General features: G+C 40.2%; 1 protein-coding gene across 2 annotated transcripts in view; it reads right to left on the reverse strand.

Moving 5' to 3' along the window:
- Positions 1–15,513, reverse strand: part of IARS1 (isoleucyl-tRNA synthetase 1) — a 180,950-nt gene that overhangs the window by 79,341 nt on the left and 86,096 nt on the right. For both annotated transcript variants that reach the window (XM_084634253.1, XM_084634252.1), the window contains exons 16-18: positions 14,709–14,903; positions 6,714–6,800; positions 5,844–5,927 (exon numbers count right to left, since the gene is read on the reverse strand). In XM_084634253.1, coding sequence (XP_084490379.1) covers positions 5,844–5,927; positions 6,714–6,800; positions 14,709–14,903 — 366 coding nt within the window. The remainder of the gene's footprint in view (positions 1–5,843; positions 5,928–6,713; positions 6,801–14,708; positions 14,904–15,513) is intronic.

The following is a 15,513-nucleotide window of genomic DNA, read 5'->3' on the forward strand; positions in this document are numbered from 1 at the left end:
ATATATGTTTAAAAATAGAAGAAACTTTCTTTTGAATTTAGATAACCCCAATATGTGGCAAAGTAAAATAGTTCAGTATTATGTCTAATTACTAAATAAATATGTAAATGAAACAGCAATTTGGCCTCCAATTTTTATTTATTTATTGGTAAAGCAAATATCTTTGTACAAGCCTTTGTACATGCTGTCTCCAACTCTTGCAATTCATTCTCAAGTGACAGGATTTTGGCTGGATCTGGAACCAGTCTCAAAATGATACAAGAAGCTCCAGTCCCCTCAAACTTTAGCCAAGTCACCCACTTTCCTGCCTCCTGGGGAAGAGTAGCTCAGACCTTCTTCTATTCACATTAGAGAAGGAACTGGAGCAAGGTGGTTGGTCCATGCTGCTCCTTATACCTTTGGTTGGGAGCACAAGGCGGCAAAGGGAGCAGGCATGGACCAACAGACACTGCTACTGAAAAGTTTCCAGCCCGAGGGGCATGGAGCACATGCACACCCACAGAGAGTACCTACAGGGACCAGCACTGCGAAGGGAGAGAAGAGGACCCCCTGCAGCTGCCCACCCAGGCCTGGCAGAATTTGTATGAGAGTGGGAGTGGGGGAAGGACACAAAAATTAATTCATTAGAATGTGGGATAAACTGAAAGATCCAGGCCACCTTACTCAACAAATCTGGCAGAGTTTACAACACTACTTGTCTCACATACACTGGAGGTGGGGAGGGGATACAAAGATCTTCAAACAGACCAAAAACACTACATAATTTTTTCATCTCATAATTTGTGAGCCAGTCTCACATGATTTATAGGGGTCTGACTGGTGATTTTTGAACTTTCAGGGCTGGCAATAATGTATAACACAGACACGGCAAACCAATAATACTGTCATCTCTAAATTTTCCAAATTTATTTTACATAAATGTCATTTTAAATCTTTACCCACTGTGTTCCAAGGTTACCACCACAGCAAATGGCCTGTAAGTAACTTAGGAAAGTAACAAACACTACTGTCTGCAGGCTTCAGAAAACATGCACGTCTCTTGGTTTTATCTGGTGTCCTTGTGTACTGGCAGCTGTGTAATTACAGTACATTGAAGATACTGTAAGTAAATTATTTATAGTAGCAGAAGCATGGACTGTTTTGGACTAAATGCATCTTCAAATGAAATTTGTTTTTAATGCTAGTCAGAATAAAATGCTTCTGAATGTAAAGAAAAGAAACAAGCACAAAACAAGAGTTTATTTTATTTTCAGTCATTTTAAGGACACTTGCTTATGGTCAAACGCCTATTTAAAGCAGTTTATACTGAGCCTGCTTGGCTTGCAATAACATCTTAACCTCAAAATCATAATGTGGCCTGTGTTTACTGAAGCAGAAAATTATTTGACTTGCTTCAGATGCATTTGGTATTTAATGTTGTGTACAGGTGTTTTTACGTCAGTTGTGTGTGCAAGGAGGGGGAAAAAGCTTTGCCTTAGGGCTAAAACAGAAGGAATGAAATGAAGCAGCCGACTTAACTTTTACAACCTTGATATTTTATTTATGGTCCATATTACAGCTATACAAAACTCTCCGTGCTTTGGCTTTACCTATTTTTACAGGACTTAGCATTTTTGATCATTTTGCACCTGTATTGTCTCCACATTGAACATTTGGTCATGTAGAGCTCTCAGACTCCAACCCAAGATATAAAAAGACAGTTATCAACTTTTCTTCAATTCACCTAGGAAAAAAACCATCCAAACCTACACCCTAGGTCTTTGAAAACCCGGCACCCTGGTGTACTAGCAAGGCATCATGGTGAACACTGGCCTGACTCCTTATGTATAGAAGAAGCATAAAACCAATTGTTTACAGTGATTGGAATGAATGAAACTGTCTCAAAAAACACACTGCGGATCATCAAAAGCTTCTGGTATCTAGAGAAGAAAATACATGTAATCTTCTTGCAGATCCTTCCTATCTCATGAGTGAGAGAAGATATATTTAGACAGCAGATGATATTTGAGGTTAAACATTGTCTAGGTAAGTGATATAAAGTATAGGGGTTTGGTTTTGTTGCACACTGGACTGTCTTCTATAAGGAGATAAAGATGTACGTCTTGGATGACCTCTGAAATTAACAATAACACTGCTACATTCTTTCCCAAACACACAATTTATCCTTATGGCACCTCATGCCATGAAAATTAGTTGCCAAATGCAAATAGCACTTTTTCTCAGAGTTGTATTGCTAGGATACCAGTCTGAACTTTGAGGGATAAGGCCTCAGTGAAGCAATCAAAAGCTCAGCTGTAGAAGCTATTGCCCTCTGATAAAAAATGAAGTGTGACAGAATTGCAGACACTCAGCGGCAGTGTCTGAGTCTACTTGTTTGCCTGTGTTGGCAGATGGGTGCTTAGGTCACTTGATTATACTAACAATAGTGAAATATTACTTTCAAGGTAATGAAGGAAGAAATTGATTACTCTGGAACAAATCCAAAGAAAGGGACATAACTTGCATACTTTTATGAATCATTCATTCTTGTAATGGCTTGTCTACACTGAGAAGTTGTCGACAAAAACTTTTGTCTTTCATAGGTACTTTAAAAAGCCCCCCCACACACACACACACAAGACAAAAGTTTTGCCAATGCAAGTGGCAGTGTGAACATGGCTTCATCGGCAGAAGTACTCTCCTGCTGACAAAGCTAACGCCGCTCGCGGGGCTGGAATTCTTTTGTCGGCAAAAGTGCTGACTAAGTACCCAAAAAGAGCATTTACACACGCTGACTTTTAGCGACAAGGCTGTGTCGACACAGCCTTGTCGCTAAAAGCTGTATGGTGTAGACAAGCCCTTAGACCAGGGGTCGGCAACCTGCGGCAAGGTGGTGAGCCAATTTTTACTGGCACGCTGCTGCCAGCCGAGGTCTGGTCTGCTGGCCTCACTCAGCCCGCTGCCTGCCTGGGTGAATGGAACCCCCAGCCAGCAGCAGGCTGAGCGGGGCCGGCGGCCAGGACCCCGGCTGTGGGTGAGCCGCTGCCGGTCTGGGGTTCTGTCCGCCACCCCGCTCAGCCCGCTGACAGTCTGGGGTTCCGGCTGATACTTTTTCCCCCTCACTGCACAACTTTATCTTTGGCTTACAGCCCGTCTGAGTCAAGTTTGTCAAGACTGCCCAAGTGTGATAGCAGCTTTAACATTTAGGACTTGTCTACACAGTGCAACAGTACACACCAGAAGGGGTGTAAAATTGTAGAGGGCTCTGAAGTGTTGAACTCTAACAGTTTTGTGTTGACTCTACTGATGTGCTCTAAAAAGTTCCTAGTGTCCATGAATATAGTCCTGTTTGAAAACAATACAACATTAACACATACATTTAAGACTGCATCAGCTAGATCAACACAGGGCAGTTAGAGCTCAACATTTTAAGGTGCTCTACAACTTTACACCTCTTCTGATGTGCATTGCTGCACTGTGTAGACAAGCTCTTAGACACTGAATGGTTTCACATATGATTCAAAGAACACTGGAATTAAAGACTCTAAAAGTCAGAGACCAGTGTGCTCTGTGCTACCTAGCTATTCCTTCCATCTGGAGTTCTCATCCTATTATACATTTAAGCACTTGTGTGTGTAACTGCTGGGGATGCTGTATTTACTAACATACTGCTGTGCTGAGACTAATTTGAAGCTACCGTTCGTAAAGATTCTACTGAGGTGGAGGAGAGAACTTCCTTCACAGAAGCTAAAGTAACTCTACATAGAAGCAGTGCCAAAATGACAAGTCTAAAGTAGCTTATTCTAAATAGTATCCAAGAAGTGCTTCAGTGGATGAGCACAAACAACTGAATCACAGAGCACTTTCCTTAACTGAACCAAGTCTGTACTGCTTTGTACTCTGTGTGTGGGCGTGTGTATAAATAAATATGACATTAGAGAGTGTATGTCAGGCAGAAAAATGAATTAGCCTTTTATTGAACAAAAATGGGGAAATAATGGAATTGTACCTTTTAGCATTTTGGTTTTTGTTTGTAGGCAGAAAAAATTAGGGAAAAAAACAACTGAACATTGAGTTTAAAACCCTCTATAAAAACTGGGAATCTCTGCAGTCATGCTGCTTCATCTACCAGTTCTCTGCTTCTTCATATTCTGCTGACCATGGTTAGACTATTATAAAAGAGTTTGATCTTGTTGATCAAACATGAGTCTAGTCTTCTTAAAATAAATGTTAATTTTAAAGCAAGTTTCAGCTATGGCCAATGAAAAGTTTTCAATAGACACACACATTTATTATTTGTACTGCCATAGTCTCAGCATGCAATCATGATGCCTGGTGACATAGTATAAAAACTTGAATATAGCAACATTCAAATGGCTCTTTACAACCATAAATAAGATATTAATTCAGATATTCAATGTCCATATTCCACCTTTAGGTTGTGAAGAGATTTTATTGCCCCCAGCCAAATTAACTGCCTCTTATACTTGAGCATGTATGTTATTTTAATGAAACAACTTAAACTGCCCAAAGACCTAGATAGTCTAATCAGTAAGTTGCTTTTTGTACATGAATATATTCAGATCTGCCTCTTCACTTTTGTCTCCAATTTTAACTGAACATAGTGCTTATAAAGATGCTGTATTAAACAGCAATGTAGACTAAATCTTTTCTCCATAGGTAGTTGTAGCAAGGTGAGACTCACTGGTGTGGCGATTCCTGCTGGTCATCTTGAGAATTAGCTCTTGTCCAGCCCGGAGCACCCTCTGCAGGCTAGTGTCTCACCTTCCTTGGGGCCCCCGTGTCCCTCCCAGACCCCGGTGCCCCTTACCCTAGGGTTCTGCCCACTGCAGTACCCCCACACACTGGGTCTCCCCTCCCAGTGGAACCCCCAACCCTCTGTCCTCACCTTGCCTCAGTGGCTACTGCCAGTCATCATCTAGCCCCTGCTCACTGGAGCAAACTGCAGTCTGTAATGGCCACTCATCATTGGCAAGGGGTTAGGCCCAGCTGCCTCTGCCTATTTCCAGGCTGTAGCACTGTAGCCCCAGTACCTTTGTAGGCCTTTGTAGGCCTTGCGGTTTTGCAGGCTGGAGCTCCCTAGCTCCCTTTGCCCTTTTCCCCAGCACTGCTCTGCCTCTGGTACCTTGCTCCCAGGCAGCTAGCCCTTCCCACTCCAGGACTAGAGTGAGACTCCTCCAGCTCCCGGCCCCCCAGCCCTCTTATCAGGGCCAACTGGGCCCTAATTGAGCTGGCTACAGCTGAGGCTGATTGGGGAAGCAGCCAATCTTGGCTGCTTTTAACCCCTGTTCTCCAGGAGTGGGGCAGCCGCCCCACAACAGTAGTATATAGCACAGGTAGCGACTGCACAAGCTTCCCTCCACCATGCAGCGTATGTGCAGATACCCTATTCTAGAGTAACTAGCTCTGAGAAGTTGATCATAGTTTTCATGACCATTCAAATACTTGGCCTGTATGCTCATAGAGCCAACAATGATACCAATTAGCGTCAGCTTAAATTCACATATTATATAATAGGAATTGGACACAATTCATTTCCTAACAAAAAAGCCAGCAGATAGCAATTAGCTTCAGTCATTATCAGCCTTGTTAGGATCAGAACCAACGATTTAGAAGTTCAAGGCTCCATAACCCATTACCAATACCCTGGGTCATCCCTTCCCCCTACTATTTCCTTGCCACAGAGTTCTGAAATACTCTAAACTTAAGTTCCTTCCTATTGCTATCTGTCAAAACCCATTACACGCTTTCTGGTATACATGTCTGATATAACCATTCACAGGAATTTGAAGTATTAGGTATCTACATTACAGAAAAATATAGACAGAATTGCCAGCTCCTACCTTAACGCATCAGCTCCATAACCATTTACAATGTTCACTGGATCAGGATAGTTCTTCTTGCGTTTGCTCATTTTCTGGCCATCACTAAAAAAAAACAAATGCCAAGTTTGGGGAATGAGTTCCCAGGATTTTGACAACACAAGAGTTGCTAACCAAGTATCCCTTTACATCCAGCTTCCTTTCCAAATAATTGATTAAAACTCAAATCTGATTGTCACAATATGTTTACAGTTACCCAAGCCACTGTCATGCACTCAGCACACTACTTCAGCATGATGGACAATTCCAGAGTACTGAGAAAATCTGGAAGCAATAGGCTCCTAAGTTACAGACTCAATTAGAAGATTCCATCTTCCTTGGAGATATTAAGGTGTATAATAAGGTGCAAGAGGATAAAAACAAAACATTTGCTTTGGATCAGTAATATCATCCTGAAGATGTGACAAGTTGTGGCACTGGAAAATATATTTACTGTTATAAAAAATATATAAACCTCCAAATCAACATCTCTTTTAAACAGGGTATCCTTCCTTCTGCACAATGGCATTTCACTTCTTTCCTCAATTCCATCCAGTTTTAATTAGATTTGTGGCTGATAAGTAAGGGCAAATATTTCTGTGAAGAACCAGCCATAATTCCTGGATAGGAGACACAAATGTCCCTCTCTGGTGGTCAGTTAAATTCTTCTGCAACGTTGCTACTTTGTGACAAGTTTCTCTCTCGTTGGTAGCCAGAACTGACCTAACTATAACCACTATGTACTCCTAGGCTACCAAAACATCTCACCTGTGATTTAGAGTAACATGTCTGAACCTATTACAACTAGGTGACAATAAAAAGCTGTTCACTAAAGAAAACTAATATACTAACCTAGCAAGAATCAGCCCATTTACAATTACATTCTTGAAAGGCGGCTTCCCAAAAAGAGCTGTGGATAGCACCAGGAGAGTATAAAACCTGAAACAAAAGTGATAAGTTTGTTATCAGACAGTTCAAACCATATTCTAGGCACGTTATTCTAAAAGCACGATGCTGTCAATTACAGATCAAATTTCAATTAAGCTGGATTTATTCACTCTAGCACATTAGAATTAAAAAACATCTTAGTGGACATATAACTGGAAAAGATTCATTAAAATAAGCTTATTGTACAACTGTTTTCTTGCTGTGCAGTATATACTATTATTTCTCCAAATATTACACGCAAGTACTAGAATACTAATAAATGACAGTGAAACATTTTGGGAATAATTAGCAAGGTTGGGAAACAGGAAGATGGAGAATTTCCCCTTTAAGTAATAGATTTTTAAAATCTACAAAAAAAATAAACAAAAACGTACATTAAAGGGTCTTACATAATAAATTAACAATGAAACTCCATCCTTAAATTAGCCTCCATGGTGCCTTATTGTGTACATCTAAACAGTGCGAGTTTAAACACCAATGTGTTACAATGCCTAACAGTAAATTAAGCCCAGGAATGAATGGTGGGCCAGACTGACCCTCTTTTATGGAACACAAATTTAATTTCCAGTTATGGTTGTATTCTCCAAGCCAGCAGGTGCAGGGGCCAGGAGGCTGCTATAGACTAAGCGTAAGTGAGCACTAAAGGGAGACAGCTTCACATAATTAAAAAAACCCTTCTCTATATAGGTTAGGGAGTTAGTTAGCTCTCAAGCGAGTCTCATCCAGTCCTCCTCACTATGAAGGATGGCAGCAGTAATGTAAGACCTCAAATGTGGTGGCACAACAAAAGAATAATCTGGGCTTTCAAATACTATGCAACTCCCAGTGTCGTCTCTCTTTTGCTATATTTCCTAAAACATATATATTAGCTTTCTGGATTCTTGAGAAACTAGGATTTGCTTCCGTACAGGCACCTACATCATAACAGAAGCCTACATGTATCACTAGTTCTGAGATGCTAAAAAGTGTTATAGTAAGTGGAGATGTGAAGGAACTGAATTATTTCACATTTACAAATAGGATTCTTGTCAGAGGCCTGGGCTTGTGCAACTCTTTTTTTTTTTTTTTTTAAATAACTTGAGGGTGGGGCACAGCCTTGTCAGCTAAGGAAGAATATCAAATACATCAGCAATCTATAGAGCTAACGCTAACACAACCTTTAAATTAAAGATTATTTTATGAAAACTAATTGACTTAGACCAAAGCACAGAAGGTTATCTTTCAAAACTGTTTATTAGCATAAGATTTAGAGAAGAAATTCTCTGCCAAAAGAAGGGTTCATTTGTATCCTCTGAAGTGGTTGGCTCTCAAAAAGCTGCATCGAATTGAACACATCTGTGGCTCTTGAGTATCCAAGACTTGGTAAAGGTTGCTTGGGTGCATTATTGCATTTATAAAGTGGCTTAGATGAAAGCTGTGATTGTTATTCCCTAGAGAGGCTTTCAACTCACATCATCATCTCAGGGCACACACCCCTCTGGGCTGTAAAACTCCTAACCAACCAAATTACAATGTAACTTACAAACCTTTATCAAACATTCACACATACACAAAAGTAGAATGAAAATCTTTCCCATTTTAAGTTACTTTCCCAGTCTTTACTCCTTGTCCATAATCCTTTACTCTCCTGCTTACATCCCACTCTTCCCCCTCCATCTTTAGTCTTCAAAAGAAAAAAACCCCTCAATCCTGAGCTTTTGCCCATATGATCAAGACAAACCAAAACTAAAGAGACTGCATACTAGCTGATTCTTCCCTCAGCTAGTATGAGTACCCAACTGACAAACTGTCATGGGTTATTGCATGTAAATATACATACAACACACATGCAAAACAAACAACAAACTGATACCAACAACAGCACTTGTCATGTAATGATGACAACACTGTAAGGCATTTCTATTTTAAAAGTGAAAACTGACTTTGTTTAGAAGGGGCTTCAGTGTTTTTTTGTTTTTTTAATAGGAGACTGGTACATGAGGGTTACGTACTTTGAGGTGGCACATGCAGAAATTTTTTAGTGACTGAAGAAATTTCTCCTGGGACATTAAGTTAGATAGTTCGGTTTCTTAAAAAGATGAACAGAAATATAACCACAATCATACTGGACAGTATATTTGGAAATAATTGAAACATACCTGGTGTGTACTGTTGGGAATATAGTACTTGTATAGAAGTATATAATTAATTGCAGTAGTAAATGTTATGAATTTAATGACAACCACAATAGTCATTGCAAAATATCATCTACATATTCCTATTCATGATCATTCTGTGGTTTGATTGGCTTTATAGACTGTACAGTAACTCCTCACTTAACAGTGCAGTTATGTTCCTGAAAAATGTGACTTTAAGCAAAACAATGTTAAGCAAATCAATTTCCCCCTAGGAATTAATGTAAATAGGGGGGATTAGGTTCCAGGAAAGTTCCCTCCCCCCCCGAACAAAAGACTATATTTTTTAGTAAAATACAATGATGATTGTGAAGCTTGGTTGAGGTGGTGAAGTCAGAGGGTGGGATATTTCCCAGGGAATGCCTTAGTGCTAAATGATGAACTTGCAACTGGCTGAGCACTCAAGGGGTTAACTCATTGTTAATGTAGCCTCACACTCTACAAGGCAGCAGGAATGGAGGGAGGGAAGACAGCATGGCAGACAGAGACACACATGGTGTGTGTGTGTGCGCGAGAGAGAGAGATGCGCATTTCCCCTTTAAGTATGCTGACCCACTCCTAAGTACACTGCCTTGTTAAGTTAATCTGCAAGCTAAGACCACAGCTGGTGCCAGGAAGCTCCCTCGGTCCTGAGCCCTGTCATGTGTCCCCCTGCTCTATAGAGATGGGGTAAGTGGGGTGCAGAAGCAAGGGGGAGGGGGACACCCTGACATTAGCCTCCCTCTTCCCCTCCCCCCCTGCAGCAAGCAGGAGGCTCGCAGAACAGCTCCACAGCACAGGGCAGGAGCAGCACATGGCAGTGGGAGGAGGGACAGCTGAACTGCAGGCAATTGATAGCCTGCTGGGTGGCTCCTGCACAGGGAACTTATGGGAGCGGGGAGCTGATGGGGGGGCTGCTTGTCCCACCCTGGTTCCAAGCCCCCACCAGCTAGCTCCAATGGGCTGCTCTTCCTGCAAGCAGTGGACAAAGCAGGCGGCTGCCAAACAATGTTATAAGGGAGCAATGCACTCTAATTGATGTTCTCTAATTGATCAGCCTTGTAACAACGAAACAACGTTAACCAGGACGACTTTAAGTGAGGAGTTACAAATGTAAAACTTAAAACCACCAAGTACAGTAAGATGCTTTTGACACGCACATCTATAAACCAATTAAAAACATGCCTTTTATAACAGCCAACAGACAGCCGATGCTGGTAAAACGTTCTGTATAAACATGCACAAGTTTTGTGGGATTGGGGTAAAGACCCACATTACCCCAACCCAACACTGACAAACCTCTGTCAGAATTTAAAGGCTTGGTTAAGCAATTAATTCTGGTATGACAACCTACAGGTAGGGCAAAGACTACCCAGGACTATACAGTTTGAAAATCTCCACCATCTGGCAGCTGTTATGTAACCTACAGAATATAAATTGAATTGGTAGGCTCACGCCAATACCCAATGGATCTATGTCCATATCACAAAAATCAAATCACAACTGGTATTACAAGTGGCCTCTCTTTTGAGATTGACAAAGACAGACTCAGTCTGGAGACAGACTACCGCATAAACTCCACAGCTAAGTTACACACTGTGTGAAAAAGTATTTCCTTTTGTCAGTTTTTAATTTCTGCACTTTTAAATTTCATTGACTGTCCCCTTGTTCTTGTATTATGAGGTATGGTACAGAACCTCCCAATCTAACTTCTCTATATTCATTGTTTTATATACTTCTATCATGTTCCCTCCAAACGACTGGAGGATAGCTAATGTGATGCCAATTTTTAAAAAGGGCTCCAGAGGTGACCCTGGCAACTACAGGCCAGTAAGCCTCACTTCAGTACTGGGCAAATTGGTTGAAACTATAATAAAGAACAAAATTGTCAGACTCACAGATGAACATAATTTGTTGGGAAATAGTCAACATGGTTTTTGTAAAGGGAAATCATGCCTCACCAATCTACTAGAATAATTTGAGGAAGTCAACAAGCATGCGGACAAAGGAGATCCAGTGGATATAGTGTATTTAGATTTTCAGAAAGCCTTTGACAAGGTCCCTCACCAAAGGCTCTTAAGCAAAATAAGCAGTCATGGGATAAGAGGGAAGGTTCTCTCATGGATTGGTAACTGGTTAAAAGATAGGAAATAAAGGTAGGAACAAATGGTCAGTTTTCAGAATGGAGAGAGGTAAACAGTGTTGTCCCCCAGGGATCTGTACTGGGCCCAGTCCTATTTAACATATTCATAAACGATCTGGAAAAAGGGGTAAACTGTGAGGTGGCAAAATTTGCAGATGATACAGAACGACTCAAGAATGTTAAGTCCCAGGCAGACTGTGAAGATCTCAAAAGGATCTCACAAAACTGGGTGACTGGGCAACAAAATGGCAGATGAAATTTAATGGTGATAAATGCCAAGTAATGCACATTGGAAAACATAATCCTAACTATACATATAAAATGATGGGGTCTAAATTAGCTGTTATCACTCAAGAAAGATCTTGGAGTCATTGTGGATAGTTCTCTGAAATCATCCACTCAATGTGCAGCAGCAGTCAAAAAAGCAAAAAGGATGTCGGGAATCATCAAGAAAGGGATAGATAATAAGACAGAAAATATCATATTGCCTCTATATAAATCCATGATACTCCCACACCTTGAATACTGCGTGCAGATGTGGTCGCCCCATCTCAAAAAAAAGATATATTGGAATTGGAAAAGGTTCAGAAAAGGGCAAAAATAATTATTAGGGGTATGGAACGGCTTCTGTATGAGGAGAGATTAATAAGACTGGGACTTTTCAGCTTGGAAAAGAGGCGACTAAGGGGGGATATGACAGAGGTCTATAAAATCATGAGTGGTATAGAGAGAGTAAATAAGGAAGTGTTATTTACTCCTTCTCATAATACAAGAACAGGGGACACCAAATGAATTTAATAGGTAGCAGGTTTAAAACAAACACAAGAAAATATTTTTTCATAAAACGCACTGTCAACTTCTGGAACTCCTTGCCAGAGGGTGTTTTGAAGGCCAATTGTATAATCGGGTTCAAAAGGAAGCTAGATAGATTCATGAAAGATAGGTCTATCAATGGCTATTAGCCAGGATGGGCAGGAATGGTGTCCCTAGTCTCTGTTTGCCAGAAACTGGGATTGGGTGACAGGGCATGGATCACTTGATGATAACCTGTCTGTTCATTCCCTTTGGGGCACCTGCCATTGGCCACTGTCAGAGGACAGGATACTGGGCCTGATGGACCTTTGGTCTGACCCAGTATGGCTGTTCTTATGTTCTCCTTTCTGAAGTAAACAATCCCAGGCTTTTTCCATCTCTCTTTATGACAGTTTTTCCAGGCCTTTGATCATTCTCATTTCTCTTCTCAGAATCATATTTAGGTTTGCAATATCTTTTTTGAGATGGGGTGACTAGTACTGCATATAATATGACAGGTGAGGCCACACCAATGATTTATATAAAAGCACTAGAATATTCTCCATTCTGCATCTCATTCCCTAGAAGTGTTAACACGTTAGCTTTTTTTGATCACAGCTGCGTGTTGAACAGCAATTTCCACTGAGCTCTCTACAATGATGCCCAGGTCCCCTTCTTGAACTGATACTTAATACAGAAATATTTGTTTTAAAATAAACATATATTCCATATCCATATAAAATCTATTTCTAGGACTTTTACCAAATAAGGTATTGCATAAAAACTAATAAATTAAATTAGGGAATCTGGGCTCAGGGCTTAGTAACAATGTCTAGAAAAATACTTAAGGAACAGTGTGTCAAGAATAATCATGACCTATAGGAAGTTGTGTCTCAAAGTAACAAGATGTTGATGCTCTTCAATGTTGAGATTCACTCTAATAAATATTCTTTATTAATAATCATTCTGATACTGTACAGTGAATAATAAATCAATATATAATCACGGGAAGTACAAACTGAAGTAAGATCTAAACAGGTGGGCTAGCAGGTGGCAAATGGAATTTAATGTAGTAAGGAACAAAGTAGTAAAGTAATTTTAGGGTTAATGGAACAAAATTAGAAAGGACTAATGAGGAAGAATACTTCAGAATTGAAATAAATAATTAATAGAATTTTACATATAATATGAGACTGCTCCCAGAAAAGCAAATATGGGGTAGTAATGATGAAAGAGTGTTGACTGTGTATAAAGTTTTGGTGAGGATCCATCTAAAATATTATCCACTGCTTTGAACAGAGTTCAACGTACAGTTCTACTCTGCAAAGGAACCAAAATTATGTGAAGGTTCTGGTCTCCGTGATTTTGTGTTAAGTGTGCTCAACTGGCAAATAAAATATATTTTTTTTTAATTGCCAGCCTTCAAAGCGCAACCTGGAATTTGGGAATCAAGTTTGGTTCTTTCCATCTCACACATCACAACCAGAAATTATTGCAAGGTTAAATTAGGTCTTCATTTATACCTATGCAACTTTTCTGTATTCATATCATGCCCTCAATGATACCTGTTCAAACCCACTACCTTTCGGAAACTAAACCTAAATCATTTTCTCTAATCTCAGAGATTTGCAAAAATACAAATGACTGGAATTGAATAAACAAGTCTGTTATATACAAAACAATACTGAATTTAGCTCACTTAGTCCTGTCTGACTTAGCCCTGGTCTACACTGGGGGTGAGGGGGATGGGGAGGAGGGATCGATGTAAGTTACGCAACTTCAGCTACTTGAATAATGTAGCTGAAGTAGACATATTTAGACCTACTCAGCGCGATGTCTTCACTACAGTGAGTAGACTGCTGCTGCTCCCCCGCTGACTCTGCCTGCACCTCTCATGGTGGTGGAGTACAGAAGTTGACAGGAGAGTGCTCAGGGGACGATTTATCGCATCTAGACTAGACTCTATAAATTGATCCCTGCTGGATCGATCGCTGCCCACTGATCCGGCGGGTAGTGTAGACATACCCTTAGAAACGTAACAGATCTGTTTACTGTGCAAGTACCACTTCAACACAGTGAACTACACTAATTTGGGACAATGAAAGGAAAGTCTAGTTAAGAAAGGTTTGTTAAACTAAGCATAGTCAACCTCAAAATTAAGACTTCAAGGACACATGATTATAACAGACATTCCTAAATGGGCCAAAAAGACCAAAAACTAAATATTATATATAAGGAATTACCAGGGACAAACCTGAGATTAGAGAAAGATTTAGGTTTACATCAGGAAAGGTTTGTTTAGCCAAGGAAATATCCGTCAATGGAGCAGTTCACAACGTTATGGAAGTAAACTTAAGTCTAGAAGTTTATAGTTTTGAAAAGGAGTGTCTCCTACTAGTCACACAAGGGTTGACTTAGTTACACTTTTGGCCCTTTCCCATTAAACTAACACAGAAAAGTTAAGTTGCATCTAGACCATGGGGTTTACTGGCTTACTCATCAGGTATGAAATATCTACCATCCCCAGAACAGTTTTTGTCTCAGGTCAGTCAACTCAGTCTTTCCTCCCTTTATGGTAAATAAACTGAATTTCAAGCAGTTTACTTTGTGGCAAATTTCTCAATGAGACTATCCAATGGCAAGTTTCAGAAAGAATAAGAGATTGTCCTGGTATTTGCTGACTACTTCCCTCCCACCACATACGTAACTGCATTTTAGTGAAAGCTGTATGCTTATAGTTTGCACATCACTCAGGAATGGTTCATATGTTAAGTGCACTCTCTCTCTCAAATCTGGAACAGAGTATATTACCATCCTCTGGTTTGGTCAATGCCTTCAGCAATGAAGTCAGCAGGAAAGGCATCTTCAAATTCTTTTCTGTTCTCAAATGGATAATGGACTTGTGCGTAAGGCATGCTCCCACTTTCAAACCAACAATCAAAGACTTCAGAAACACGGTGCAACATTCCCTTTCCACAGCGTGAAGGGATGGTTAGATGATCAATACTGTAAGAGAAAAAGATGGACAAATGCTAATCCAAATATTAAGAACTTTGGTATAATATCCATATTCTGCTTACTCATTCGATAGGGAACAAAAAAAACCCAGTTTCACTGAGATTTCCAACAGGCCAAGATTTCATATAAAAATTTTTACAATTTAAAATTGCTTTGTACATTTAGTATCAATCTCAAATTGAAGTTCCATAAGAACATCACAATGACTATACTAGGCCAAACCTATGGTCCATCTAGCCCAGTATCCTGTCTTCTGACAACAGCCAGTGCCAGATGCTTCAGAGGGAATAAACAGAACAAGACAATTTATCGACTTATCCATCCCATCATCCAGTCCCAGATTCCAGCAGTCAAAGGTTTAGGGACAGCCAGAGCATGGGATTGCATCCCTGAACATCTTGGCTAATAGCCATTGATGGACCTAAGATCCATGAATTTATCTTTTTTGAATTTAGCTTTTTTGAACCCAGTTATTCTTTTGGCCTTCATCACAACCCCTGGCTATAAGTTACAACAGTTGACCGTGCGTTAATGTGAAGAAGCACTTCCTTATGTTTGTTTTAAACCTGCTGCCTATGAATTTCCAAGAAAGAAATGT

Source organism: Lepidochelys olivacea (assembly GCF_965140295.1).
Source record: "Lepidochelys olivacea isolate rLepOli2 genome assembly, chromosome: 7".
NCBI lineage: Eukaryota > Metazoa > Chordata > Testudines > Cheloniidae > Lepidochelys > Lepidochelys olivacea.